The 26,551-nt window shown below is 41.8% G+C and overlaps 3 protein-coding genes across 5 annotated transcripts; 2 read left to right on the forward strand and 1 right to left on the reverse strand.

Moving 5' to 3' along the window:
- Positions 1-430: 430 nt before the first annotated feature.
- LOC119139018 (mitochondrial poly(A) polymerase) lies at positions 431-5,952 on the reverse strand. Of its 2 annotated transcripts, none has more exons than XM_037279347.1 (9): positions 5,784-5,952; positions 5,271-5,437; positions 4,961-5,188; positions 4,647-4,871; positions 4,361-4,572; positions 3,482-3,708; positions 2,685-2,777; positions 2,544-2,617; positions 431-1,324 (listed from the first exon to the last, which is right to left on the reverse strand). In XM_037279347.1, the coding sequence occupies exons 1-9, from the start codon at positions 5,932-5,934 to the stop codon at positions 998-1,000; spliced, it is 1,704 nt and encodes a 567-aa protein (XP_037135242.1). In that variant the 5' UTR covers positions 5,935-5,952; the 3' UTR covers positions 431-997. The 2 variants fall into 2 exon arrangements, with proteins under 2 accessions (XP_037135242.1, XP_037135241.1); XM_037279346.1 differs by having other exon boundaries at positions 5,271-5,440.
- Positions 5,953-6,306: 354 nt separating this feature from the next.
- map3k8 (mitogen-activated protein kinase kinase kinase 8) lies at positions 6,307-10,527 on the forward strand. Its single transcript, XM_037279355.1, has 8 exons — positions 6,307-6,446; positions 6,862-7,231; positions 7,320-7,490; positions 8,075-8,336; positions 8,466-8,572; positions 8,903-9,055; positions 9,407-9,653; positions 9,887-10,527. The coding sequence occupies exons 2-8, from the start codon at positions 6,878-6,880 to the stop codon at positions 10,009-10,011; spliced, it is 1,419 nt and encodes a 472-aa protein (XP_037135250.1). The 5' UTR covers positions 6,307-6,446; positions 6,862-6,877; the 3' UTR covers positions 10,012-10,527.
- Positions 10,528-10,976: 449 nt separating this feature from the next.
- LOC119139015 (rho GTPase-activating protein 29-like) lies at positions 10,977-26,075 on the forward strand. Of its 2 annotated transcripts, XM_037279337.1 has the most exons (23): positions 10,977-11,215; positions 11,894-12,254; positions 18,093-18,236; positions 19,781-19,877; positions 19,955-20,027; positions 20,114-20,174; positions 20,353-20,511; positions 21,086-21,150; positions 21,233-21,343; positions 21,433-21,513; positions 21,599-21,781; positions 21,853-21,990; positions 22,066-22,241; positions 22,327-22,481; positions 22,593-22,706; positions 22,790-22,882; positions 22,953-23,116; positions 23,191-23,379; positions 23,466-23,603; positions 23,667-23,902; positions 23,963-24,278; positions 24,355-24,472; positions 24,543-26,075. In XM_037279337.1, exons 2-23 carry the CDS (start codon positions 11,963-11,965, stop codon positions 25,379-25,381), a joined length of 3,942 nt encoding a protein of 1,313 aa, XP_037135232.1. In that variant the 5' UTR covers positions 10,977-11,215; positions 11,894-11,962; the 3' UTR covers positions 25,382-26,075. The 2 variants fall into 2 exon arrangements, with proteins under 2 accessions (XP_037135232.1, XP_037135233.1); XM_037279338.1 differs by lacking the exons at positions 10,977-11,215; positions 11,894-12,254; positions 18,093-18,236 and adding an exon at positions 18,713-19,207.
- The last annotated feature ends 476 nt before the right edge of the window (positions 26,076-26,551 follow it).

The raw sequence follows: 26,551 nt of genomic DNA on the forward strand, positions 1-26,551 counted from the left end.
GACATGGTCTGCCATCTGTGCCGTGGCCCTGTCGTGCTCTATGGCAAAGGCTACACGGGTGGTCGGCCTAAAGAAGGTTGTTAAAAGTCTATGGCATCGCCCTGTGACCTTGCACAGCAACGAGTGGCAAAAACAGCTGTCGGCTGCATGCACAACATCGTGCCACGGGATGCACCCCCCCGTCGCATCCTCAGGCTGCCATCTCATAACCTAAGGTTATGCAACAAAAAAATACACATTAACATATCCACTTTGGAATTTTTTTTTTTTTTCCTTGAGCAATTTCGGGTTGGTCATATTTAAAGCATTTTGTAATTTGTTATTGCAAAAATAAAAAATCCCCTTTTGCCCCACTTCATGTCAGACATAAGAGTGACATCACTAGAGCACTCACTGACTGATGCACCCCCCCGAAAATATGAAGAAAACATTTGCAAGGATCATTATGTCATTGTATTAGGTCATTTGCTCTTACATAATTCAGTCCAAATACAACACTGTCATGTGTTTTTCCTATTATGATGCTTGTTTAAAGATGTCCAAAAACCCCAAAAATACACCGATGAAATGCCGTTTTTTTTTCCATGGCTGCCATAGAGGATAGAATAAAATTGCATTTTTATTTGAAAAATCTGTTGACATCCACCATACTATTGATTGTGTTCTACGTTACAATATACAGTCCACCGATTGATGACAATGAAAATATTTGCATTGTGAACCTCAAACAAACCTGTCAATCAAGTGAGCATTTTCAAATATATACAATAGTAAATATGCGAAATAGTTTAAACAATATAAGTGGTAACCTATGTTCTTTCATAAAGGTCAGAGTAATTCACAATTGCCTTGCCATGGTTACCGCTTTAAAGTCTCAGTAGCACCCTCCAGTGTTCACACAAGGAACTACATCCTATTAAAGGCGCTTCTTCCTTTGTGTCTTTGAGGTGTCCTTGAGTCATTCAAAAAAGTTCCTTTCCAGGGATGTCAAGAGTCTTTAGCTCTTCGGCTGCTTTTTATTTTTCAGGGATTCTAACAAGCCCTTGATCCGCTCGCTAGCCGGCTCCCTTCTCTTTTTCTTGCGACTTTTGACCCCCGCAATCTGTGACGGCAGTAGAAGGGTCGCTAGTCCCCAGGGTGTGAGGCTCCTGCCCCCTTTGGGTGTCATTGAGTCGCTTTGCTGGAGCAGCCAGGCGCTCTCCTGACACAAAGCCACAAATCGTTCGAGTTGTGTGCCGTTGACGTTCTTGCTGACGTTCAGGGCCGTTTCGAACGGGTTCTGGATGTGGAGCGGGGCCGCCTCGGGCTTGTTCTGCTCTTTGCCCTGGAGACATGGAAGGAGGGAGGGAAGGTTGGATGTGCTGTATGTAACGGTTCATCTATCTCATTGGTCATGCTTTTTGCACCCTTACGCCGGTATCTGGGGCACATGGGGGCCAAATGGACCAACTCTCCCCAGGAGAGCAAAAAAAGAGAAATGCGGATATGGCCTCGGAGGACACTTTTGAGATACAGAAGGAAAAACTTCACATGATGTATAGAAAACAGATTCAAACGTGGGCTGAGCGCCCCATCAAACAAATCAACCGTGTGAGGTTAGCGGGAAGTCAGACAGGCAAAGGCATTTGTCAAAGAAGTGGAGCCAACCAGAAAATTGTGGCACAGTAAAGCTGATTTACAGCTGGTCCTCCAGCAGCGAAAACCAAACGGCTCAGGTCATGGCCGCCTTTTACCTGCAAAGCTTCCTCCAGTTGTGTCAAACGTCATGCATGACACTAATGGGACCTAATGAGATAATAAATGAATGACCCAGGACAGGACAGGAGCAAATATGTAGTGATCATTTTTCATATCATGTCGATTGGAAACAGATTCTCAAAGCTTCAATTGCAAAAAGCACCAAAAAGGTTTGACACAGATATGTAAAGCAGGCTAGAAAAGAAGCCAGGAAGTGTTTGATGGAATGGCTGAAGATTGAGTGACATATTTTGATGGCTATCTTAGCTAGCTTGCGCACAAATCCCGTAACGACTTTATCATTTTATCTGCCCACTTTTTTTGTATCGTGTTTTTGTTGTTGTGTACGAATTAGCATTGATAACAGCAAGCGGCTTGTTTACCAATGGTGATTGACGATACTCCAAAAAGGCGGCAGTTGCCGTAGTGTGACCCCGTTGACAGACGAGGCCATACATCAATGCCAGTAAAAACACAACCTCCTCGCTTGAGGTAAATAATGCTTTGCAGCCTGATGGAGTTCCTAAATTTGATCTGGGCTCAAGGGCATTGGATCTCACGGGCCCAGCATCAATCAGACGAGACAAGGGCGGCTGTCATTTGCGTGGGCTGACAGCCTCCGTGCGAGCGGGCTGCCTTCGCTATCAACAGATCTGCTGATAGAACCGAGCACCCAGGAGGGAATGAAGGGATGCCGAGTGGAGATTTCTGATTTGCGATAGATGCCAAACTGATTGCAAAAAACAACTCATCCGATACTATGCTTGGTAAGATTTGTCATTTGGAAATAATTTTTTTCTACATACCTTTCTGATATTTATGGACTTCTTACTGAATCCAAAGGTGGCATAGAACTCAAAGAATCCGCAAAGCAGTCCCTCTATGACAAAGAAAAGCAAAATCATGTGAGTATCCATAAAATCTGGCCTTTGTGCTCACGTGCTCACCGAGTGTTTCCGTGTTGTTCCGGAGTCGGATCCTGTCGAAGTCGTTGACAAACGTGCAGTCGTTTCCCTCGATCACACACTTGTCGGCCGGACCTTGTGGAATGAAAGCGAGGACACGAGGTAAACGGCGGTCGTCGAACAGCGCTTATAAATAAGGCACGTATGGAGGGCGTTTGTTTGTGAGGAAAAGGAGAAAACAAAAATATAAGGGTATGGATCAAGTCCTTTTGGAGTGCACGGTGATGCCCTTGTTAGCAGTCACCTTGGGCTGATGCTGAGTCTGTGTGTGTTCAAGCAAGTGCATCCAAAGGAGGCGGGGTCATCGACCTGACCAGAGTGATGGGCCTTTTATTGTCCTCTAAGCTCTCTGTGTGATAGAAACTCCTCTGACCGGGGTAAAGGCAGTGAAGCGGGTGGTAGCGGTGTTGGCCACCGAGGGGGTGCGGCGGGGGCGGGGGGGGCTGTGTGGTTTTGGTCTGATTGCTTTTGGAGGGCAATTATCAAGCAGCCAAGGTGAAAGTGAGGGAGAGTTATGACAGTTTAGTTCAGTTGCGGCGGTGTGCTATGATGGCGCTTTGCTAGATTAGCAAACGATAAGCATGGTAAATCAATATGCGGCCAAGAAAGTTGTACTTTCATTATCTGCAGCTAATCGGAATGACAATGTTGCATACTACGAGCGTTGCTAATTCTCCGCTGAGCAAATTCATCTGGAATTGACAGATTAGACAAATTCTTTGTTATCTCTGCATGAATTATTCTGATGTCTTAAAAATCTGTCGTGGCTTTTGTGGCACCTGCGAGTTCTCGTAGGTGGTCCAGCGTGGGGATGACAGGCGGGCTTCTCCCCTGCAGGAAGAACAGCACCATGACGGTGAGAGAGAAGTTGGTGATCCAGGCGCCGGGGATGCTGCTCGTCAGTCCATGTGCTCGGGCCCAACATCGTACGGTGAACACCAGGTGACGCACTCGGGGGTCCAGATGGCCATAAAGGTAAAGCAGCTCTGAGCTCTTCATCGCCACCCTGTGGACAACAGGCAGGCTTGTACTACTTTTTCATTTCATGCAAACATTCACTGCAAGCTTTCAAATGTGAGTGAGGTTAACAAATCCCGCAGTAATGTGCCATAAATAAGTAAAATAGTCTCTAACACTAATTTCAAAACATGTTATATTCGTTTGCAAGTGTCACTGGAACTGGAATCCTAAATTACCACTAGAGGGCAGTCTTTTCTATGTCACCATAACTCAACGGGTTCTGCCTTGTGGCCACATTTTTTTTTCTTCCTGTTGAGACATGCACTTGCACAAGCATAGTCACCACAGCACAAACAGGAAATTGTAATGACCAAAAGATATAAGCAAAAGTCGAGAAAAATCCCCCACAACCTTAAATCCACCCACAACACAAATCCCGCAACAGTTTCCTTCGAAACTTCCCAGAGGTTTACTCTGTAGTTGTTTGTGTGGGCATTATGCATGTGTCACATTCAGAGTGCGCTGTCAACAACGTCAAAAATGAAACGGAAAGTGTAGTTTCGGTTACGCAATCACTGGACTAGATTGCCACCGCCTACCTTGATTTCAGGGGTTTTCTATTATGTCAATCGTGGATGACATTTTGAGACCAAGTATGAATGTGAATGTTGGAAAAAATATGGGAGAAGGGGATGAACCTGTTGTTGGCGGTGAGGTCACACTGAAAACCAGACGGCTGGTGGGCAAAACGGACCAGGGGGCATCGGGCATTCAGAATCTTCTGCACACCCACGCAGCCGGGCCCAAACTGGTCCACGCATTCACCGATGACCGACAGGATGCTCTGCGTGGCGCTGCGCTCTGAATTGGTCCGCTTCATCTGGTACTCCAGGGTCAAACCGGATTTGGGCTACACGATGAAAGAGAACTCAATAAAAAATGCAGATAAAATGGAAGTATTATTAAAAGCCTACTTCTCCTTACTAATTTTAAATTCCTTCCACTGATGCCATCTAGGTCCAGAAACATGTCCAGATCGCAGCCCAGCTTTCCAAAGCCATTCACTGATGATCCAAATGGTTTAATGGAGCATTCTGGAAAATAAGCAGCAGCGATGTCTTTGAGCAGAGAGCAAACGAGGAAACGCAGTCGGCTGTTCTCCTCAGTTAGCTGGTAGGCTTCAGTCAAAGAGAATATTTGTTGGTCTATCTGAGGGGAAAGGCAGAGATAAAAATATTTTAGTTGGATTTACATTACAGATATTACAAAAGGAAACACGTAAATGGAGATGTACTAACACTCTCTTCTTGAGAAAGTTTCTGAATGAGCTCATTAATGGGAATGGTGGTTTGTGGATGGTTATTTTTACTGGGCTGCTGGTTGGTGACTTCCGTCAGACCCCTCAGAGTCATTAGTCTTGATTTATAAGGAACCACAGATTCATGGTTGTTATTTGGGATACCGGCCCCATCGAGTAACGAGGAAACACTGTCTTGCGAAGCAAACTCTACCACTGCATGCATGCCCTGGAAAAGAATCACAAAACAATCAAGCTTCGACCTCAGTTTGTAAAAATACAGCAAAGTGTTGGTGAAGGATTTTACTCACATAGCTTTCATAAGTGAAGTAATTTTTAATTTCGCCATGTAATGCTAACAAATTGAGGATCTTTTTCTCATTGACTTTTTGAGGGCAGTTGATGAGAACAGATCGTTCTGCCTGTTCTTGTCTTTGGGCTTGGACAGCATAAAACGAGAGACGTCCATCCTTCTCATCTGTTGAGAACAGAAGAATTCACATACTATTTTTTTTACCAAAATACATTCCCATGTTTGCTTTTAAGTTGATAATCTCTATTTATTCCTACAATTACTACTATGGCTACTTTTGTTTGGAAAGGGGTAAAGGCATATTCTATTACATATCAGCATACATGGTCACAGTTGCATTCACAAAATGCTTTTAAAGAAGTGACATTATAACACGACGACACAATAAACACATGTTTCACTAGTGACTCATTTATGACAATATCATCAATTAACAGGTACTACAAAATATTTCTAACACTGTCCTGATAAGGCTGACTTATCAGCTTGATTGAACGTAAACTTTACTGACTGGTTTCGTCCTTTGTTTGTACGTCGGCATGAGCTGGAACAGCTGTAGTTCCGACACTTCTGTGAAACAAGTTGTCCGCCTTTCGGAGACATTTCGCGAGGTTGATTCTTCCACACATATGTAACCCGTGAGCTGCTATGGAGGACGCCATTGTTGTTGAAGCAGTACGCATGCGCTGTTTTCCAAGTTGCCCTTCCTACGGCAAGCGAGAAATGTCAGAAATAATTGCGAACTTCATAACATTTAAAATAATATATATTTTGATTTATAACTACTTCATACTTGATAATCAATATAACGTGTGTGGTTCAAGCGTTCATTCGTAGTAGAATACAGTAAAACAATAATACAACAGTTTCATCATATATAATAAATAATACATATAATGTTTACTTTGTAACTAGGTGCGGGTTTGTTTTGGTTAGTTACTATTACAACAAGCATTGGTAAAAAGAAATGGTTACTTTTCGGCTCAGAAGCAAATAGTGAAAACGAAATACAAAACGTGCTGAGTTGCGCGTCTGACGTTTAGACTGAGAAACCTGCGCAACATTTCCACTGGGTAGTTCCTCTTCTAGAGCAGCAGATTGGAAAACATCAGCCAGTCTCTGAGGTGGACGCAACTGACGCACTTATGGAAAGAAGTCGCTCTTGATATCAACGGTAATGACACTTTTATTTCATGAATTCAATTTACAATATTTGTTATTTATTTATGTAGTTACTTAAACGTTATAATCAAGCGATATCAGCTCGTGTTAAAATATTTTCAAAGTCATTTGTTGACATTTATACATGTAAATATCAGTGATTTTTCATGTATTTGTATTTTGGCTGTCGTAAATAAAAGTCATCTAGTTGTTTGAGACACGCTGCTTCCTAATTTACTGTCGAGGCATTTATCCAAATACATCTTTTAAATATATTTATTTGTGTCCTTTACATTTCGGTGCTTTTTCAGGGAGTTGCACTTGAGAAAAAAAACATTCACTATTTACACTAACACGTGTGAGAATATGGCTTGAGTTATTAAATGATTTACGGTATTCTACACAGACTATTGTTTTTTATGTTACAGTGAGTGGGACAAATCCATGCAAACAAAAATGGAGTACACTTATGATAACCACATAGAACTGCTTTTGGCACATATGAATATTGAGGACATCATCAACGCTGCAGAGACGCTCTACCAGCTTGAGAAAGAAGAAGAGGAGGAAGGTGGCTTATTGTCGGAAGCTGAAAGTCTGTCCCCTGTTGAAATGGATGGGAATGAGGAGATTGGAAAGTTTGTGAGTCAGGAGTCGCAGGAGGACTACACTGATGGGGATGGAAGTGTCCGGCATGGGACAGTGACAGACCTCCTGTCCTTTGTCAATCTGCTCTCCAACATGCAACCAGCAGCACTGCAGCACCTGACTGAGGAGATGGGCGTCCTACTAAACAAAGTCAGTTTATCTCGATATCAAGATGATGTAATCTTAACTGCCTCGGCTAAATATGCATTCCATTCAAAAATATCTACTTTATTTACAGAATGATATGGTTGTAAAGAATGGACGCTATAAGATCAACAAGGATGTGCTCCTGTTTCCCTGGCAACTGTCCTACAAAAACCGTGGCTCTGACCTCGTACCTGAGGGTTCCTTTGGGAAAGTTCACTTGGCTCAGGACATCACAACTCGAAAGAGAATGGCTTGTAAACTGGTACGTCCTGCTGGGAAGAATGTGGGATTTTTTTTCAATATGTCAACCTGTTTTTCTGTCTCTGAAAGCAAAAGAGGAACAGTTATTTGAAAAACTGCCAAAATGAGCAGTGGAAATAATTACACAAGTGAACTGAGCTTTTGTGACACAGCATCAGAATAATTGTTGAACATTTGGATTTAGTACTCGTGCACATGTATATTCATTCACCTCATGAGGAAAAAATGTACAACCCGGGTTTTCCTCGTTAGATAAGGTTGTTGATTTTGTGCACACACACAGCCAATACTGAAGCGACTGCTTACTGGCACTAATATTTACTTTGGCAATAATTTCCTGCCCATCAACTCATAATGTTAGGCAGTATCATGTCTTTATGATTGACCAGCTGTGTAGTAAACAATATGAGGCCTCGTGCTTTATATGCTTACTCGAAAAAAAAAACATAAAAATATATACACAAAGAAAACTATTTCAAAAAATGTGGCAGTGTTCTTTGCTGATAATACAAAGTGAAGTGGTTTTTAAAAATATATATATTCTTGCTAATGAATTGAAGAGTATCCCCATATTGTTTTTGAAAGATTCCCATGGAGAACTTTCAAGGGGCCGAAATCGAGTTCCAGGCCCGCTTCTGCCATGAAAACATCGCCAAACTCTACGGGGCATTGCTGTGGGAGCAGAACGTGCATCTCTTCATGGAGGCCGGCGAGGGCGGCTCGGTTCTCGAGATGATAGACAGCTGCGGGCCAATGAGGGAGTTTGAGATTATTTGGGTGACCAAGCATATCCTTCGTGCTCTGGAGTATCTGCACTCGCACAACGTCATCCATCACGACATCAAACGTAAGAGAAAAAAATCACTGACCTGTTGACAGTTTAAAAGATGTGTAGTAGGAATGTTTGTGAACAATTCTGATTTATGTTGATACAGAAGGTTTCAAAATATGCATTTATTATCTCTTCTCTCTTTAGCCAGTAACATTGTCCTGATGTCAGACAAAGCTGTCCTGGTAGACTTTGGCCTGACCGTGCAAATGACAGAGGACGTCTACATTCCAAGAGATCTGAGAGGAACCGAGGTAAAAAAAACAAAAATAAAGGCCCAGTTTACATTCGGTTAGACAACAGAAAAGATCCTGTTCTCCTCGTAGCTTTCTTAGCGGAAAGTCCCAAGGCAAGCTCCCGGTAAAAAATAAAATGAATCAGCAATGCTCACAGACACATTTTTTAGCTCAAGCCAAAATTACACAGCAGACTGGAATTTCCAGCACAGAGACAAGCAACTACTGTTTACTTGCCACGCACGATCACGTTGACGCACCACTTTTGTCACAGGAAAATCTTTTTTGTGTGTGTGTTCATGCAGCATTATTCTGGTGTCCTTTAAATGTAACTTTTATTTTATTCAGATGTACATGAGTCCAGAGCTGGTTTTGTGTCGTGGACATGATACCAAAACAGATATCTACAGCCTGGGATCAACAATCATTCACATGCAGACTGGCAACCCCCCCTGGGTTCAAAGATATCCACGCACGGCCTATCCATCATACCTCTACATTGTATGTATTTTTTTTATTTTTTTTTAGATATTCATGCCTCAAGGAATATCCTCATGTCACCATATGTGACATATTTGCTCACATCTGTTTTCCATTCCACATGGTTAGTTTCAAAGAAACTGATCTGATCTTTTGAATGTGACTCAGCTACTCACTTCCTCTCGAAACTGTTGACAGAAAATACGGAAGCAGTGTGATTCAGTGAAACGACGGTTAATCATTTCACCTCGCTTTTCAGTTAGGTTTAACAAGTTGTAACTAACGGCATTACTCGGAAAACAAAATCTGGGTCACTGCTTTGTAGTTGTTTTTGCAAGCCTTGACTGATGAGTTCATTTCTTGCTCTCTTAGATACACAAGCAAGCACCCCCCCTGGAGGACATAGCAGACAACTGTAGCCTGACCATGCGCTCGTTCCTGGAACGGGCTCTGGAGAAGAACCCGACTCTTAGGAGCTCGGCATCGGACCTGGTGAAGGATGAAGCCATCAATCCGCCCAAAGAGGACCAGCCTCGATGTTGGAGTCTCGACTCAGCAATGGAGGAGGCCAACCATGCCATGTTGTACCAGCAAAACCAGCAAGATGACACCACACAAGGTGCTTTAAATGGGATCACGTAGTAGTGATTCGATAAATACCACCGGCTGTTATTAAATGCCCATTTTTTATTACCGTAATTTTCAGACTATAAGCCGCACCGGACTATAAACCGCACCAGCTAAAACTCGTAATTCAGGGTTCAAAATTTGCGAAAAAAGTCACGGCTTATAGTCCGAAATGTACGGTAATTATTTTCTGCTTATATATATTAATTCAAGTTTTCCTTACAGACTCTTCACTCTATGCTGAAGTCTCTAGCCCCCTGAAAAGGAACGGATCCTTGTACCTCGACCTTGGAGCCTTGTCTGGTTATTGCCCATTGATGACAGGGCCACCTACTTCAGAATATAGCTAACATTTGTTTATATATGTGGGTGACTTTTGTTTTAGGTCACCTAATAATATACAAAAAATCTTCTGTAATTGTTCGGTTTCATTGATGCGGACCAGCGCTTTTTGTCAGAGGCTACTGCTAGAAGGGACACGGCTCACTGATGACCTGTGTACAAGACCCCCGATGACTAATTAGCTAATCCTTCGAGATGGAGATGTCTTGTGTGACTCACTGCACTGCAGGACAGTATTTGGATGAGACACATTTATAACGATGTGCATGAATTGTTGTTGTCATTTAGTAAGTTGTAATTTTAATGGCTTGTCTTGAAATGTTTTTGCCTGATAGTCTCTCTGTAGTATTTTTTTCCCAAGTATGTGGACACTCTGGAGTCATGACTCATCTAGTTCTTCATGGACTTCCACAATTTAATTCCTGTGGAATATAAATAACAATCTTGTGATGCCCATTTTGTGTATTGTACATCCTGTGAGATGACCGATTCTGCTTTTTTTAAATAAATTGAAGTATTCAGCATGTTTCGCTTTCATTGCTTCACAATTATGCATCTGTAAAGAGGCGACACGTTGAACCAAAATCTTATTACATCATATGACGCTTAATAAATGCATTGTTACACTATTACCGTTAGATGGCACTCAAGTCAAATACATTTCTGCATTCAACCAACTTGGCGTTGCCGCAGCAATATTTTCAATATACATTTGAAAATATCAATTGTCTAGATCCAGAAATTAATTCTGTAGCAGAGCAGTGCCAACTAAAACTATGTACAAGAATACTTCATTTTCAAATTGGCCTTATAATAAAACTGAATCCTGTAGATTTGAATATTTTATTCAATTATATGCAGTCATGGGACATAGCTGTCAGATTTATTATGAAAATCATAAGAGGATGTTGAAATTCTCTTACAACTATCTTGACAATTTATAAACTAAGCACCTGTTGTTAAAGGAGAAGCGTGCGCGCATAAACAGACAGACGCGCGCATACTCGGTCAAGATAACGTCACTCGTAAAAGGGGGAGGCAAGCAAGTCGCTCAAGTAAAACTCCAACAAGGAGAACTAGACCGGCACATACGAATAGCGTCGCTTCCTGTGGACTATGTTTTTTTTTTTTTTTGGGGGTCTTATTCAAATATAACTAACCCCATTGGACCGTCTTTTTGCGTTTGGATCTTCATCAGAAGGAATGCATCGGGTTCGTATGCATGTATAAAAAGTAGTTCATCAAAAAACGCAAAGTATTGTTTTTCAAATGCAACATAATTATTGGTTTTTGTTTGCGCTTTGCACGCAAGAGAAATTCCACCACTAGTACTATTTGCTTTATTGACGGTATAGTGCGTAAAATTGTTTTAACCCCATCTACGCACGGACGAGCTATGTTTTAAAAACGGATAATGCATTTTGTTCGAATATTTCTCATCGCTCATCCCCCCAAAAGTGACAAAACCTTTTGCGGTACAAAAAAAAAAAAAAACGCAACACTGAGGCATTTAACTTTGCGTTGTTTACAAGCGGTGCGCCTTTTGTCAACGCGTCAGCAAATCTAAACACCGCATAAAAGTAAACTTGCACAATTTGAAGAGTTCATAAAATGATTTTCTAAAACGTGTTCAGATTTGTTAGGCGGTGTTGTCAGAGAGTATTACTTTAAATGGTATGACTGTAAATATTTGTATTTAGTGTATCAGAACACGACTGACAGCATTTTTGTCAAAGCTCAAACTTTTGAGCTCTCATAAGCAGCACTTGTGCTCTATTACAGTTAATGTTCTTGTTGCTGATAAAAACAATTAAGACACCATGCAGGTTCTTTGTTTTTATAGTGAGACAATATTGTTGACTATTGTAACACCCGCCTCTTGTTTTGCAGCACCCTTCATTCTTAAGGCAGGTCTGTGTTCCGATTGAGACCTGAGTACAACCACAGGGCCAGGAAAGCATGCTTGCCGCCATGCTGGGTCATAGTACCGGCGGAGGATCCGGAGGTGGCGGTGGTAGCAGCGGAGGAGGAAGCAAACTCTCTCTGAGCATGTCTCAATTTTCCAGCTCCAGCTTGAACACTGTCACTTCAAACTCCTCTATGTCGGATAAAGTCTCCAAGGGTCGCCCAATGCACTCGCCCAACCTGGAAAGCCTCACCTCAGACCCAAACTACATCCTGCAGTTGGTCACGGATGTACGCAAATTTGCTGATGTCGTGCTCCAGTTCAGAGGAGTTTTTGCCTCCGGAGGTACGTTTGGGAATTTTGTTTTTAATATGACCTTTTTTTTGTCCTGTTGTGGCCTTGGTTGCTGGGACACCCAACTTGCCTTATCTCTCTTTTAGTTGCAGGTTATTGCTCTCTTAGTGGTAAACAACACAATGAAATGTGCTGCTGACCAAGCACAGTGAATAAAGTATCACATGTCTGACGCATTTTCAGCGCAGAAAAAAAATACTTTCACTTAATGTCCATTTAGATATTATGCTGTATCAATCCTCTCACCATCATGGAAACATCAGTCAAACAAAATCTAACTAGGTTAGCTGACAAATGTGACAAACCCTTTTAGCTCAACTCAAACCGGTTCATGATTGTTTTTTTGCTTCATAATATGATTACGGCAAAGTATGGGTGGGGGTTCCCAAAATTTAATCTGCAATGCAACAAGAAAGAAAATAATGCCATAAAATCATTTTCAATGTACTGTCAAAATGAATTAATCTTTCAGACTCCAAAAGTTGATTGCATAAGCGAACATGTTCAGTAAACAGCTCAGTTATGCGGATGCGATCACTATAGTAGATTCCAACATGTGACTTGAGTCTTCCCATTAGGGCTTGTTTTAGCTAAATACAGGAAAAGGCCAATTTGAGAGCCTGATTCGGAAGTTGAAAACAAATCCCTCCACTTTTGAGGAAAGCCGTAAATAGTCCAATTTGCCTGAAAAAAAAAACTCTCAAAGGTCCTTATTGTTTCTTAGTCAACATATCCTAGGTGTCATTGTTTCGGTTTAGCATGGATACTTGGAGACAGAGTCACTGACTTGGATTGTGATTGGAAGTGATTTAAACCTCTATTTAATTTATGACCGTATTGTCCGCATGCTGCATCACCAAAGTTCAAACCTTTCATTGCTGTGGTCACTCACTGAAAGTGACTAAAACAACCCCCCTCGCCCTTTGGGTCTCCTTTGCAGCTAAATTCGCAGTCAATGACGTCACCCATCGTCCCTGGCGGCATCCCCGCACTCCAAAGCGGCTATGTTTTTTTTCACAAATGGCTACTTTCCCAAGTCTGGAATAACTGGCCTGTAGGAACCATCCCCATGGGGTTTCCTCAGCCGAGTCTTCCAAATTAGATTTATTTTGACTGGTCGTACTTCCTTAGATGGTTCTTATTGCCACGGCCAATGACGCACACACACACATGACTGAGTCTTCAGAAGTTGTTTACGCGATTCAACTAGTGTCAGGTCAACGTCGTAGAATTGCCCACTGTCAGATATTTACAATCTTTTGTTGGATTGTGACCTCGTCGGCTGCGCACTTGTGAAGGGCATGTCAGTAATTGGAGGGGATTATTATTTAGAGGTTAGTCCCCATTCGGGTCACAGAGGACATCATGAGACCATATGAGCTATGGGGGTGGTCTCTCTGGCCCTTTTGTATTGTGAATAGACACTCCAAAGCACTCCATCATATTAGAGAAGCAAACATTTGGCCCCTCACGTAACCAAAAGGAGATTTTATTTTCAAATCAGTGCAGGAAGAGAGTATTCAGGGTGTGTTGTCTCGCACGCTGCTTGATTTAATAACAGGTGTGTCTTCGGTGTTTGCGTTGCCAAGCGGAATGAATTTTTGTGTCAGCCGCACAAGCATAAAAAGTGAACGAGTCAGCGTCGACAATGGAAAGTTGAGAGCTGGGTGTTGTTACCAAGTAGGAAGTGCAGAGAAATCCTGTCAATGACACAGCAACTTTGGAATACCGCGAAAAAGATACATACAGGACGGATGAGTGTTCTTTTAAATGAGTAAAGTCGGTATTTGTCAGTGTACAGTATGTGCATTACTCACCCTGCCCCTATGTCAAGTCAACTATTTGCTCTGAGTCACGAGGAATCTTTAGCTAATCATTATCTATGCGAAAAGCTTACCTCAGGTGTTGCGTAATACCAAGGTACACACATAAAGGCGACAAGGTGAATAATAGCTTTTAATTGTCTGGAATAGTTTTTGGGTTAGTCTTGATTTGGTTGTATGGTGCTGGGAAACTTGGTGCTCAGAGAAAGTCTAAAAATATTTTCAGTGATTTGGATGCCAATTTAGCCTTACTTGGACTTTTTACCAACCATTCCAGACTTTCTTTAAAGGCTCTAACTCTCTCGTGTGTTTAGACAGTCGATCCCGCTGGGTTTTGTGGGATCGGCTGTAAAGTACTACAAGCAAGCTTCTTGCTTCCAAAAAAGTTCCTTTTATGGTTCTTCTAATGTGTGTTTATTTAAAGCCAGTGTAAATCATTCAAAATGTATTTTCGAATGTGGACCAGGAAAAACATACTTTGCCTAAAGATCAAGATACTTTTTATTTCCTTGGATGCTTCTCAGATAGTGCTAACTAAGCTGCCTAATGACATTACCTTAATTGCTTCTTGCTCTTATATTTCTGATGCTATGCTTGAATCGGATTTTTGGAGGCGGGGGGGGATTAATGTCTAAGGTTGTCTTAATCTGTCTTTTTAAAAGGGAACACGTCACAATGTATGAAGCGCCACAGGGTTAATTCAACTCACAACTGCTTTAAGATGGAGAATACTTTAAGTCAAATTTGACTTCGATTCTTTGAGACTTTCAAGTTCACAAAGCCCATTGAGCCACCATCAGGATGACAGTAAATCCAAATCGCCTCCCTTTGTGTTGCCATTCGCTCTCTTATATCCATTGACAGGTGCACTAAAAAAAGGAGCCGTCTTCTCTTCCTGGCTCGTTGATGTTCCTTTGCGTACAATACACATTGTGGAGAACAAGCTTTTAGCGCTAACGCTTGAGCAGTTTGGCTGCCAGATCAAGGTTGCACAGAGGGGGGGGGGGGGAGATCGGTGTTTTTCTTAAAGAAAGCAGAGAGCATAGTTGGAATGCCAGCTTTTAGAGAGGGGGGGGGGTATATCAAAGTGTTATCGTTGGGTCTTGGTTCGCTGTGACATTTTTAGTGATTTCTCCACCCTCCCTGTCCTCTTGCATGTGTTTTGAACCATAAATAATACATTACTCATGATTTGCGATGCATAATTGTGAATGGAATGTTGCCAGGTCATACGAATTCCGTCCTTCTTTATGTGCTTGACTCCTATAATAATATAATCCAGACAATATTTAGTTGGATACGTTCATCTGCGGTGTAAACATTTCAACGGAAAATCAGCAGATTTTGGAATGTTCTACTATTATGGTGTCATTTTGATGGTGACAATGTTTTCATTATGGCTCCCTCCTGCCCCCTTGCTGCATCCCCACGACCCAAACAAGAGGCTGGAATGTTGTGTTTCCATGACGCTAATGAAGTAAAAGCCTGGCAATGTGTTTCTGGCAGCCTTACGAGGAGCTCCTGATCCGCGGCCTCCTTCTCATCAGGCTCAAGGTTTGATCCCTCCATAGCTTTCATTCAGCAGGCCTTATTATGCACTGGAATGTCTCTCACTCCTTCTCTGGTCGCGGGGATGTGCAGCGCAAGGGGTAAAGTTGGGACGAATCCCCAAAGGCTGAGAACGAGCCCAAATAATACACAACCCCCTTCTCCTTTCATATTTTCCCTCCCTCCCATACCGGCCGCGACTCCTCCCCTGTCATTCCTTACCATCCTCCCACCACGCACAAAGACCGACACACTCACACACCCCGATCATCCTTTCCTTCCAAACCTAAAAGGCCGACGTCGCAATTTATTGTTTCATAAACGCTTCGTGCGGTCAAGTCCACGAGATGACCTGACCCCCTGTTTGCTAGCGGCCCCAGGGACAATACTGATTTTTTTTTGCTCCTTGGTTTTCCCTGTGGACTGTGGACAGAAAGATCTTCCCAGAACCTCTCTTTAAACTTTACGTCCTCTCTTAAAACCGAGACTACAGCTGCCGAGTCTAAATTTGTGTTTGTCAGATACAGTATGCCTTAAACAGATTCTTCCTGGTGGGAACAAGTTGGATATGCTTTGTGGTTCTCACTTTTTGGGGTTAAATAATCAGTCTTTTTTACTAGGGGTGTCTTGCTGAGCCATAATGTCTTGCTAATTAGCCTCAATTTAGGATGGCCCGTGGGACCTTTTAAAGGAAGCCCTTCTATCTTGTGGGGCATTCAAGCTTTAGGGTAGTACGTAATAAAACCTTTCAGTTTATGCCTCCTATAGTAAGGATTCAATTCAATGAATGGGTCATAAAGCCTGCAGCAGGTGGATTTGAGCTATGCTGTTTATTTGAACCATTAAAAAAGATAATGAGTGGGGATTTTAAATGACTAAGGGTTGAAGCGACTTGTTAGAAACTTTGAAACTTTGTCCTGCACACGTGCGTATATCCTAACATATAAATATTTGAATTGCAACATCGGACTTTTTGGGGATGCCAAAATCCACCAAAACCCGTTTTTTTGGTGACTTTAATCTAAGCATGCTGGTTGGGCAGGTAAAACAAAAAGGAAAGAAGCTTTTGTCATTAAAATCCACCAGTTTCTCAGCAGCTGAAGAAGCTGTGCATGACATGTGATGAAGATGAATGAAAATGGTTGCTATGGGGAAGGAGTATCTAAAGGTCCTGCGGCGAAGCTTTTGGCCAGAGCAAATCATTGGCTGCAAGCAGTTCTTTTTTTTTCCATTTGAAATTTGAAGTGGCTGGTTTTAGGAGTCAGGCCAGCTTCTTTTTTTTTTTTTAAGGTTTTGTAGTGAACTTAGAACACAGGAATATCTGCTTGGAAGGTTATTATTATTTTTATTTATTATTATTATTATTATTATTATTATTATTGTATTGCCTGTGAAGTGAAATGAAAATGTCTTCATAATTTATTGCATCGAAATTGGAATGATTTCAAAATATTTTGTCTTTGATGCCGCAATACCTTCTTTTGTTTTGTATTTTTGTTGTTGTTGTTTTTGTAAAACCGGGTTACCTTCTACCGGGAACTTGCGCCGTACTGTTTAGCTGGCTCGATTTTCTGGATCACCCCAGCAAGCATTGTCAATATGTCCATGCAAAACCCAGCTGCATTAGCCCCGCTGTTTGTCCCACTCCCAAAAAAGAGCTAATGAATAAAAGGAAAAATGGGCGACAGCTAAAGTCTTTCTGATCCCCTTCTCCATGAAGAGGTAATCCAGGGGGGTGATCATCAGCGCCAATGTGGCTTTGGCTGTCACTGGTTTTGTCTGAGGGGGGAAAAGTGGACAGTAAGCAAAGCACCCATCATTGCGCAACACCGATGTTGTTAGCTTTTGTTATTTTGAAAAATATCAACAAACTGCACTTGTCTTTGATACAAACATCCGCTTTGTTCTCTTTGCTAGCTGACTTTGAGTCAGAACATCAATTCCCACCCTTATCACAGTCTGTGTTTTTCACTTTCTCACCTCATCATTTCTGTTTAAAAAGGAGCTTCTGATTAACCGACTTGCAAACTTCCAATTGTAGTAAGGTCGCAATAGGTCATGGGTCTTTATGCACTTGGCTCTCAGGTACGACTTCTCTATGGAGGTTACACAGCCGACCGAGTGCAATCCCAATGCCAGCCTTGCTTTATGGCCTTGTTGCCTAGACAGACCATTGAGTGCTTTAGTGTCGAGCGCAACTGCTGTGAATGGATGGTCGTCGTCTGACATGGCTACCATGGCCACCCTTTAAAGCAGCAAAGGCGGAATGTAATCTAGTGATCCTGTTGGCAGAATGGCTCTACTATTTGTAGGATGGGAGATTTGTAATTCTTTTGGCTCTTGATCGGCTTTTCCGAGTGGGGAGGGCCTGTGCTGATATTCAAATAAGACTAATTTTTATTTTTAATAGTTAGTAGCATCATAAAGCTTGTTAAAATCTAATTTTGTGATTTCACAGAGAACCAAGCGTGTCTCCACAAGGCAGTCCATGATCGTCTAAGGGAGATGCTGGCGGTCCTTTCGAATCTCATCAGCAAACACCGCAGCCTCAACTCACTTGATATCCTGAGTTCAGCTGGGACGCTCATCACTACAGTGAAAGGTAGAAAATGAAAATGCTTGCAAAACAAAAACGGGAAAAGTCAGCTAAGCATAACCGTTTTTGCTGCTCCTGTTTCTCCATGCCACAATTTTGGTTAACATGAAAGCAGTTGTTATTCCATAATCAAAGCTCTTGTCAGAGATTTTTATTTTTTTTTTTAATTTAACACAAATGCTTTGAAAGCGTCAGCTCGGAGCATAAGATGGTCCGTGGACCAATATAATATATATAGTATATGTACATAAATATATATATATATACACATATACATATATATATATACACACACACATATATATATATATATACACACACACACACACATATATATATATATATATATATATATATTGGACGGCTTTAAGTGTCTAGTGACTAGACAATCCTTATTCTGTTCTTCATTCTCTTAGATATAATTTAGTAAGATGATCTTAATTCTTAAAATGGCCAACACCCTGGAATACCAGCTGCCCAACCCTTTGGCGTATTATTTATAAAATTGCGATACAAACAAGGCGGCCTTTCATATGTGTTGATGGTAAAAATATTAGCCCGAGTTTTGTGTTGTGCTTTTCCATTGAAACAATACCATTTTTTCTCAATGATGTAACTTCCGCATTTGGACCACTGGTTGGGGCCTGTGTGAGCGCTGGCATTGTATTCCAACAAGGCTCAGGATGTCCTGTTGAGGGGTTAGGGGTTGGACACAAGCAGAGGCCATGTAAGCACATAAGTGAGTTAGTTGCATGCTTTGAACGGTGATAACGCCGTCGCCGTGTTCCCAGGACCTTACGGATCTTTACAATTGTTCATTAAGTCAGACCAATCTTACTTTCTCTTTGGATTTCTTTTTTTTTTTTTTTTAAATCCTGAACTCAATTTTGCCTGATTGAAGATAATATGACCAAAGAATTTTATTACAGTGATAAAATTGCCTGTTGAATAGGACCGAGTTTGGAAATACTTTGCAGGTAGGTATTCTTAGCTTTTTTTTTTTTTTTTAAGAGTGCAGGTGTCTGTGACAAATCTGTTACTAAACTGTTTTTGTGTGAAGTACAGTATTGAGGAAGTGTTTTAGCCTATCGTTCAAACTTACTACTAATGGAAGAAACCTCCGAAAATAAAAGTAATATCTTGAGCTCTTTGAAATCGTCATTGTTCCAATGTAAAGAAAGACGTTTCCTCAACAGCACTGATTTACTGAGTCTATTTTTTCTCTGCACAGTCCAGAACAGGAAGGTTATTGTGAAGACTGATTACAAGCATTTTTACATTGGTGTTTTTCTTTCCCCTATTCTGTCTTCAGTCATCACCGTGTTTTGACTCGAAGCAGGAAACTACTGGATTTGCCGATTACGGCCCGTTTATATACACTTGGAATCTTTGCTTATCCTTTCAGAACATACAAGGTTGTTTTGGATGATTGTGGTGGACTTGACAATTCTATATTATGCATATTGAATCCGTGCAGGATGTCACCAATGTACTGAATTGATATTAGGACAGGAAGCTTGACTTCATCTCACCTCATCTCCATTTGATAGGAGTGAATTTGGAAGAGGTGAACGAAGAGAACAAGAAGAATCTTTTGAGAGACATCGACATTGCAACCGAGCAATTGGCATTCACCGTTGGCAATGTGTACGTATCACCATAGCGATATGTGGGCTTTTCTGCATCAAAATGTATTTTGAATTAGATTTTTTTTCCTTCTCTAGAGTGTCTGAGTTCCTTATGGGAGATGTAGAGAATGGATCAGTGTTAGGGCTCCCCCTAACTAAGACGGGCAGGGTAAGTGGTGTGCAGAATAATAACTTGCTTGGTCTAAAACATTGTTCCTTTATCTTGTTGTTGTGGTTTTTTTCATGTGCTTTCAGTCTTTTGACAACCTGCCTGTGGAATCTGGAGGATCCGGCTCTGAGAAAGATGATCCGCCAGGTAAGATAGTCTGCTCCCTTTGACAGAATGTATTTTGATTGTGCACTCTAACAATTGGGCGGAAAAAGCGGGGGGAAATATTTTTATTGGTCAGACTAATTTGTACATATTGTTTGAATATTAATATATTCAAATGGTACAAATACAAAGTCCAACTTTTACAATCTTCCTCGTGCAGTTCCTGTGATTGTAACAGGCCCAGCATTTCGGGGCGAAGAAGTGGATCGGACGCTCCAGCAGCAGGACAACGGGGTGGAGTCAGCACTACGCTACTCCAAGGCCTGGTCCAAATACACCAAAGAAGTGCTGGGGTGGGTGGAGAAACGTCTTAATATGGGTGAGTCAAGGTTTGCATGGGTCGTATCGGGTATTTTGTGTTGCCGTAGCGACGCGGAACTCCAAATGTACGTTTCATGTGTGTTAAGTAGCAAGATAGTCATAAGTAGCAAGATAGTCATATGTTAAGAGGTTAAAGAAATAACTTTGCTTTTTTTACGACATAACCAGAAAAGCACATATTCGTTGGCGTTTTTGTTTTTTAATTGGAAGAGAAATTTGATGGAAATTTCCAGGGATATTTTTTTTCACCTGAGCTAGTCTCGCATGTTCAAAGCTGAGAATCCAGTGTGTGAACTGGTATTCTGCTCGATGGTTAATGAATGGTTTCACTGTCATCCTTAGTCATTCCCACAGTCAGGATGGTGACACAGGGCCCTCTGTAAATTGGCACAATGTGTTATCAGGACAAAATGTTTATTGAACACATCCTCTGTGGCTAATGGTTTATTCGATAATGACTCAAGGACATTGCTTGACTTTATGTAAAGTCAGTGTCTTTGTTGGCTTTCCTGTAATTCTATTCAAAACGTTTTTACAATTAAGTCAGAGGGATTTATTTATATTGTTACCAGATATCGAGTTGGCAAAGAGCTACAACAAAATGGCTGAATCTGCAAACGCCCTTGCAAGTCAACAGGTGATTTGATAATTTGATGTTTAAATTTAGAAGCGCTGTGATTTGATTTTTTATTTTACAAACTCTGTTCTTTCTGCTCAAGCAATTCATGCCGTTCCGTGACATCTACATGGCAGCTTTCAAAAATGACATTGAATACAGCAAACTTGTACTAAACACCACAGCAGTGCTCCAAAGCAACAAATTTATGCAGGTAATTCCACAAACCAGATATTAGCTGGATAATAAAAACAACAATACTAACATAGTGTGTGCTACTTTTTTTTTCTTTTTTAAATCAAGCCGCTAATAACCCGAAAAAATGAATTGGACAAACTACGCAAAGAAATGAAGGAGCTGTGGCAGAGAGAGCTAAAAAAAATGGTAATTATTCTATATTGTTAAAGAATTTACAGGCACAGTAATTAAGGTGCAATTTTAAGCATTTTAATTTTCTTTGTATTATAAGCACGAGGCGGAGAGCGCTCTGAAAAAGGCAAGGATGCTGCAGGATCAGCGTCAAGAAGAGTACGAAAAGGCCAAGGTTTCTACCAGCCGCTTGGAGGGCGAGCAGATCGGAGGAGTGGGAGGAGCAACGGCTGCTAAACAACTAGAAAAGCGCCGCAGGTTGGAAGACGACGCCCTCCAGAAGGTACTGCAACATTTAAATCCCCTGATATCATTTACCGAATTGATAATCCTTCCATTTTTTTTTTGTTACAGGCTGAGGAGGCGAGGGTACACTCCAAAGCGTGTCAAATTGATGTTGAGGAAAAAAAAGCCGGTCTAGCCAAAACTAAGAACGACATCATCACTCAGCTCCGAAAGATGGTTTTCCAATGCGATCTCACTCTCAAAGCTGTACGTGGAAATATCTCAGTCGTGAGCGGAATCCGATCCGATTAACACCTAACAGAATGAAATTGTCTCTTCAAGGTCACAGTCAATTGGTTCCACCTCCAGCAGGCTCAGGTGGTATCACTTCCCGTCAACCACCAGAGTCTTTGTGAAAATGCCAAACTGTATGAGCCCGGGCTTCGCTATGTTGAGTTTGTCCGGAATTTGTCCCCTGACTCCCAATATCTGGATTCAGCTTTTTCATCAAGCACAGGGTGAGACATGTTCTAAGATTCCGAACCATTTCTAGTATTACCGTCTTTTTCGGACTCAGGACAGATGTTCTTGCTCCTCTGGCAGATTTCCTCTCACCCAACACATACAAAGCGGCAGTCACTCATCCTTCAGTAACTTGTCACAAGGATCCTTGACATCGGACCTCCTCGATGAGGACGGGTCCACCCGACAAGCCAAGATTGCAGAGCGCCGCGCCAACAATAACACTGACCTCCAAGGTATTTCCAATCCTGCAGAAATAGTTTCATTGAGTTAGTCATCATAATGATGAGTCAGGGTTTTACTACCGTGGGTAAAGAAACTCAGATGAATCATTTTTTTATACGCAGCACTTCGGATTCGTTCTTGCAATTCAAGTCAAGGAGGAGGAACGTGTAGCGACTCGGAAAGTGTAGGAGGGAGCAGCGAGTCCCGATCCATGGACTCCCCCACTGCCAGCCCAGGTGAAGCATTTCATTGGCACCACCAGAAGGATGGAAATTTGATTAGACAGCACAAATGTGGATTTAACTTGGTGTCTTTTCAGGAGACTTCAAGAGGAGATTACCCAGATCTCCCTCGACTGGCACCATGTCATCTGCTGATGACCTTGATGAACCCAACTCTCCTTCTGATAATGGTATGCAAAACAATCACAAATGCTGAGTTTGCATTTTTTTTTACTCAATTATATATTGCACTCATTTCAGGTGTAAGCGATCTTTTAAACGAAGTCGCCAGCTCTCCACGTTATTTTCGAAACACACAGATGTCCAAAGCTGCTCAAACGCACAAGTTGAGAAAACTCCGAGCGCTCTCCAAATGTCGAGAGTGTGATGGGCTGGTGGTGTTTCAAGGAGCAGAGTGTGAAGAGGTAAATTGTTTTCTTCTTTCTTTTCATTGACAAGACTTTGGGGAACTCGAGTTAACATGTCTATGTGTGGCCAGTGTTCGTTAGCTTGCCATAAGAAGTGCCTGGAGACCTTGGCCATTCAGTGTGGCCATAAGAAGCTTCAGAGGAAGCTTCACCTCTTTGGCGTCGACTTCATGCAGATTGCAAAAAACAGCCACGATGGCATCCCCTTCATCATACGCAAATGCACGTCGGAAATCGAGACCAGAGCTCTCGATATGAAGGTATCTACAGAAAAAACATTCATTAGATTTTTTTCTTTTTTCAAAATTCTTTGGATCTTAATGGCAAATATTTTGGACTGCAAAAGGGCATCTACCGGCTGAACGGCGCCAAATCACGCGTGGAAAAACTGTGTCAAGCGTTTGAGAATGGCAAGGACTTGGTTGAGTTGTCCGACCATTACCCCCACGACATCAGCAATGTTCTCAAACTCTACCTTAGACAGGTAAGCTTGTGTTTAACACTTAAAAGTTGTACTTTTGTTTGACCTTGATGATGTTCTCCTCAGCTTCCAGAACCACTCATCCTCTTCCGCTACTACAACGAGCTTATTGGTTTGGCCAAAGAAAGCCAAAGAGGAATTGCGGAAGATTTGGAGGCATTTCGCCTCAGCTCCTCTCCAGTCACGCCGGCTCAGGTTGGCGTGGAGCTTAACCGCATCCTCTTCAAACTCAAGGACATCTTGAAGCAGCTGCCATCTGCTCACTACAAGACATTGCAGTTTCTCATCCAACATCTCCACCGGTAGGTTGCTCCTAGCTAAAAAATCCAAACATTTAAATACTAACAAGCCTTTTTTTTCAGGGTGACAGAAGAAGCTGAAGAAAATAAAATGCCCGCAAGAAACCTGGGGATTGTCTTTGGGCCAACGCTCATCAAGCCGAGGCAGGCCGATGCCGACATGTCTCTTTCCTCGGTTGTGGATTACCCCTATCAGGCACTCATTGTCGAGCTCCTCGTCCGACACTACCACATGATCTTCGACACCCCGCTCAGTCCTCTTTCAGGCAACTCGCCCAAAGAGGTGTGCTCTCAATCCTCACTGGAGCTCATCCGTCCTCAATTGGGAAATGAGCAGCTTCTTAGCAGGCACTCAAAATCTGTGGGTGACATCCAGGAGGTAAAGCGGAACTTCACAATTAATGGACCATAAACTTGATGTACTGATGTTGTGAATCATCTGTTACCAATTACAGTTGAGCTCCAAGAATTTGAAGAGACATTCCTCCACTCCTCCATATCACTTGTCGCCCGAGTATAAGGACCCAGTTCTGCTCCTTCCAGGTGACCATGAAGATAAAGAATTTGAACCTGGTCAGTATGAATGAATTGTGCATCGAGTGCATTTTTATATTGATTTGATATAATATTCATTCTTTTAAAGGTGATGAAGTTGATTCAGAGGTCTGCAATGGGGTCATTGAGGGGGCAAAATCCAGCGAGCGAAGTCTCAACCGCTCTCCACACGTCACACCTACGACTCGGGTGAATCTCCGATCGCAACGTAGCAAGTTCTCCTCCCGGCCAGTCAGCATGCCGGTAGAACGCAGTCGTGGTCAAGACAACGAGAATCCCACCTGGACGACCTCGCATGAAGATGATAGAAAAGGAGGCATCCAGTCTATCCAAGAGGTGGATGAAAGTGAAATGAGAGGTGGAGCACGCTACGGGAGCACCTTTAGTAACAACCATACCTTACGTAGGACTTGGGCCGATCAATATAAGCACCGTGATGTTGCGTCGAAAACTACCAAAAATGTTTCCAGTCCAGAAAGCTCATCAGAAGATGCAAGCTTGCCTCTGGAAAATTCCAAGAGCCAGCTTAATGGACCTTACAGCACGTCATCGAGAGCCGGCAGGATATTAAGACGGGAGGAAAACGTGACCAAGTACAACATAGTCTCAACGGGTTACCGGCCTTCCAGAACCCTCCAACCACCACCTGGAACTTTCTATAAGCCTCCATCAGGGAGTCAAACGAAATCACTCCATACGTTAGCTAACAGCGCTGACAACGAAGAGGACGAGGACGACGAGTTGGAGATTGAGGTTTCTGTGGACGAGCCTCTTGAGAAGGACGAAGAGGCAGAGCAGGCCACCGCCTCGTCGTCCCACAGTCCAAATCTAGAGGACGGGGGTCTAAACCAGACCAGACCGTTATACCAGAGAATGAGATCCAGGCAACTTCAAGAGGTTGAACATCGAGAAGCTCATTTTGTGTGATATCTCCAGCCACCGGATGTCAAGACACAATAAAAGACAAACTTGGTGGTCCTGAGTGGACAAGGAAAACTAATTTCCTTTCCCAAAAAGCAAAGAGAACGCACTTAAAAGGGTGTACATTTTTAGAAATTGTATTTTTCTGCCATCACTACACTGACACCAGATTGGACTATTTATAATTCTTCTTAAACTGTGCAATTGCATTTTATGTGAATATTTGTAGTGTTCTTCCAGACTCACTGTCTGTCTGTCTGTTTATATACCAACAAGTATATTTGACAAGTTACAGAAGATCATGTAGCCATAACACTGAAAAGAACAAAAATGGTTCACTTGATCACTACAGGAATCTTTTTCTGTTCGTTTATACTGTTACACAGAGAAAAAAAAAGTTTTGTTAACATTTTTCTGTCAAGCATTAAACACATACTTGCTCTGTGCGGCTAATGATATGAACGCTATTTTATTTTAGTTGAACATGTGACCCTGAGAATCGTCGAGGAAACAAAAATAGGTCTAACTAAGCCTTATATATATTTTTTGTAAGTATAACAGGATTCGTTTTTTTTTTTTTTTATGGTGACTTTCGAGCTTGGTGGAATGATCAAATGATTCAATGTAAAAAAAAAAAAAAAGACAGGTACATTCGAACAAGCATACTTTGTAAGTTATTAAAATGTCTCGCAACGTTCAACCATACTTTTCTTTTTTTTCTTTTTAAACCAAACATGAACTCACTTCCACTAAATGTGAAATGTTCGAACATCATGACACGCTTCCCCGTGTTTTCTTTTTTCTTTTGTTGCTAAGTGCAGGTAAAAAAAAACAGCCAATAAAACAAGTCTGCGATTAATCTTGCCAAGGCACTGCGTGTTCTAAAGAACTAATTAAAATAATTAAGACATAAAAAGAAAGGGATGATACTTAACATCATTTTAATAATAGTCTGTCAAATCATACAAAGAGTTCCCACCAAGTTTTTGCTGTGATTAACCTATGCTCTGGATTTCTTTTTACCTAACAAGGAACTTGGCTTCATTTATTCCCTCTCTGAATTTCTACAATTTATTCATCTTAATTCCTCATCATATTCTCACAACTCCCTTAGAATAAAACCCAGGGTGGCTAGTGTGCAGGATTAGCAGCCTCCACACTTGCAAGTGAGATGTT

Source organism: Syngnathus acus, chromosome 20 (genome assembly GCF_901709675.1).
Source record: "Syngnathus acus chromosome 20, fSynAcu1.2, whole genome shotgun sequence".
NCBI lineage: Eukaryota > Metazoa > Chordata > Actinopteri > Syngnathiformes > Syngnathidae > Syngnathus > Syngnathus acus.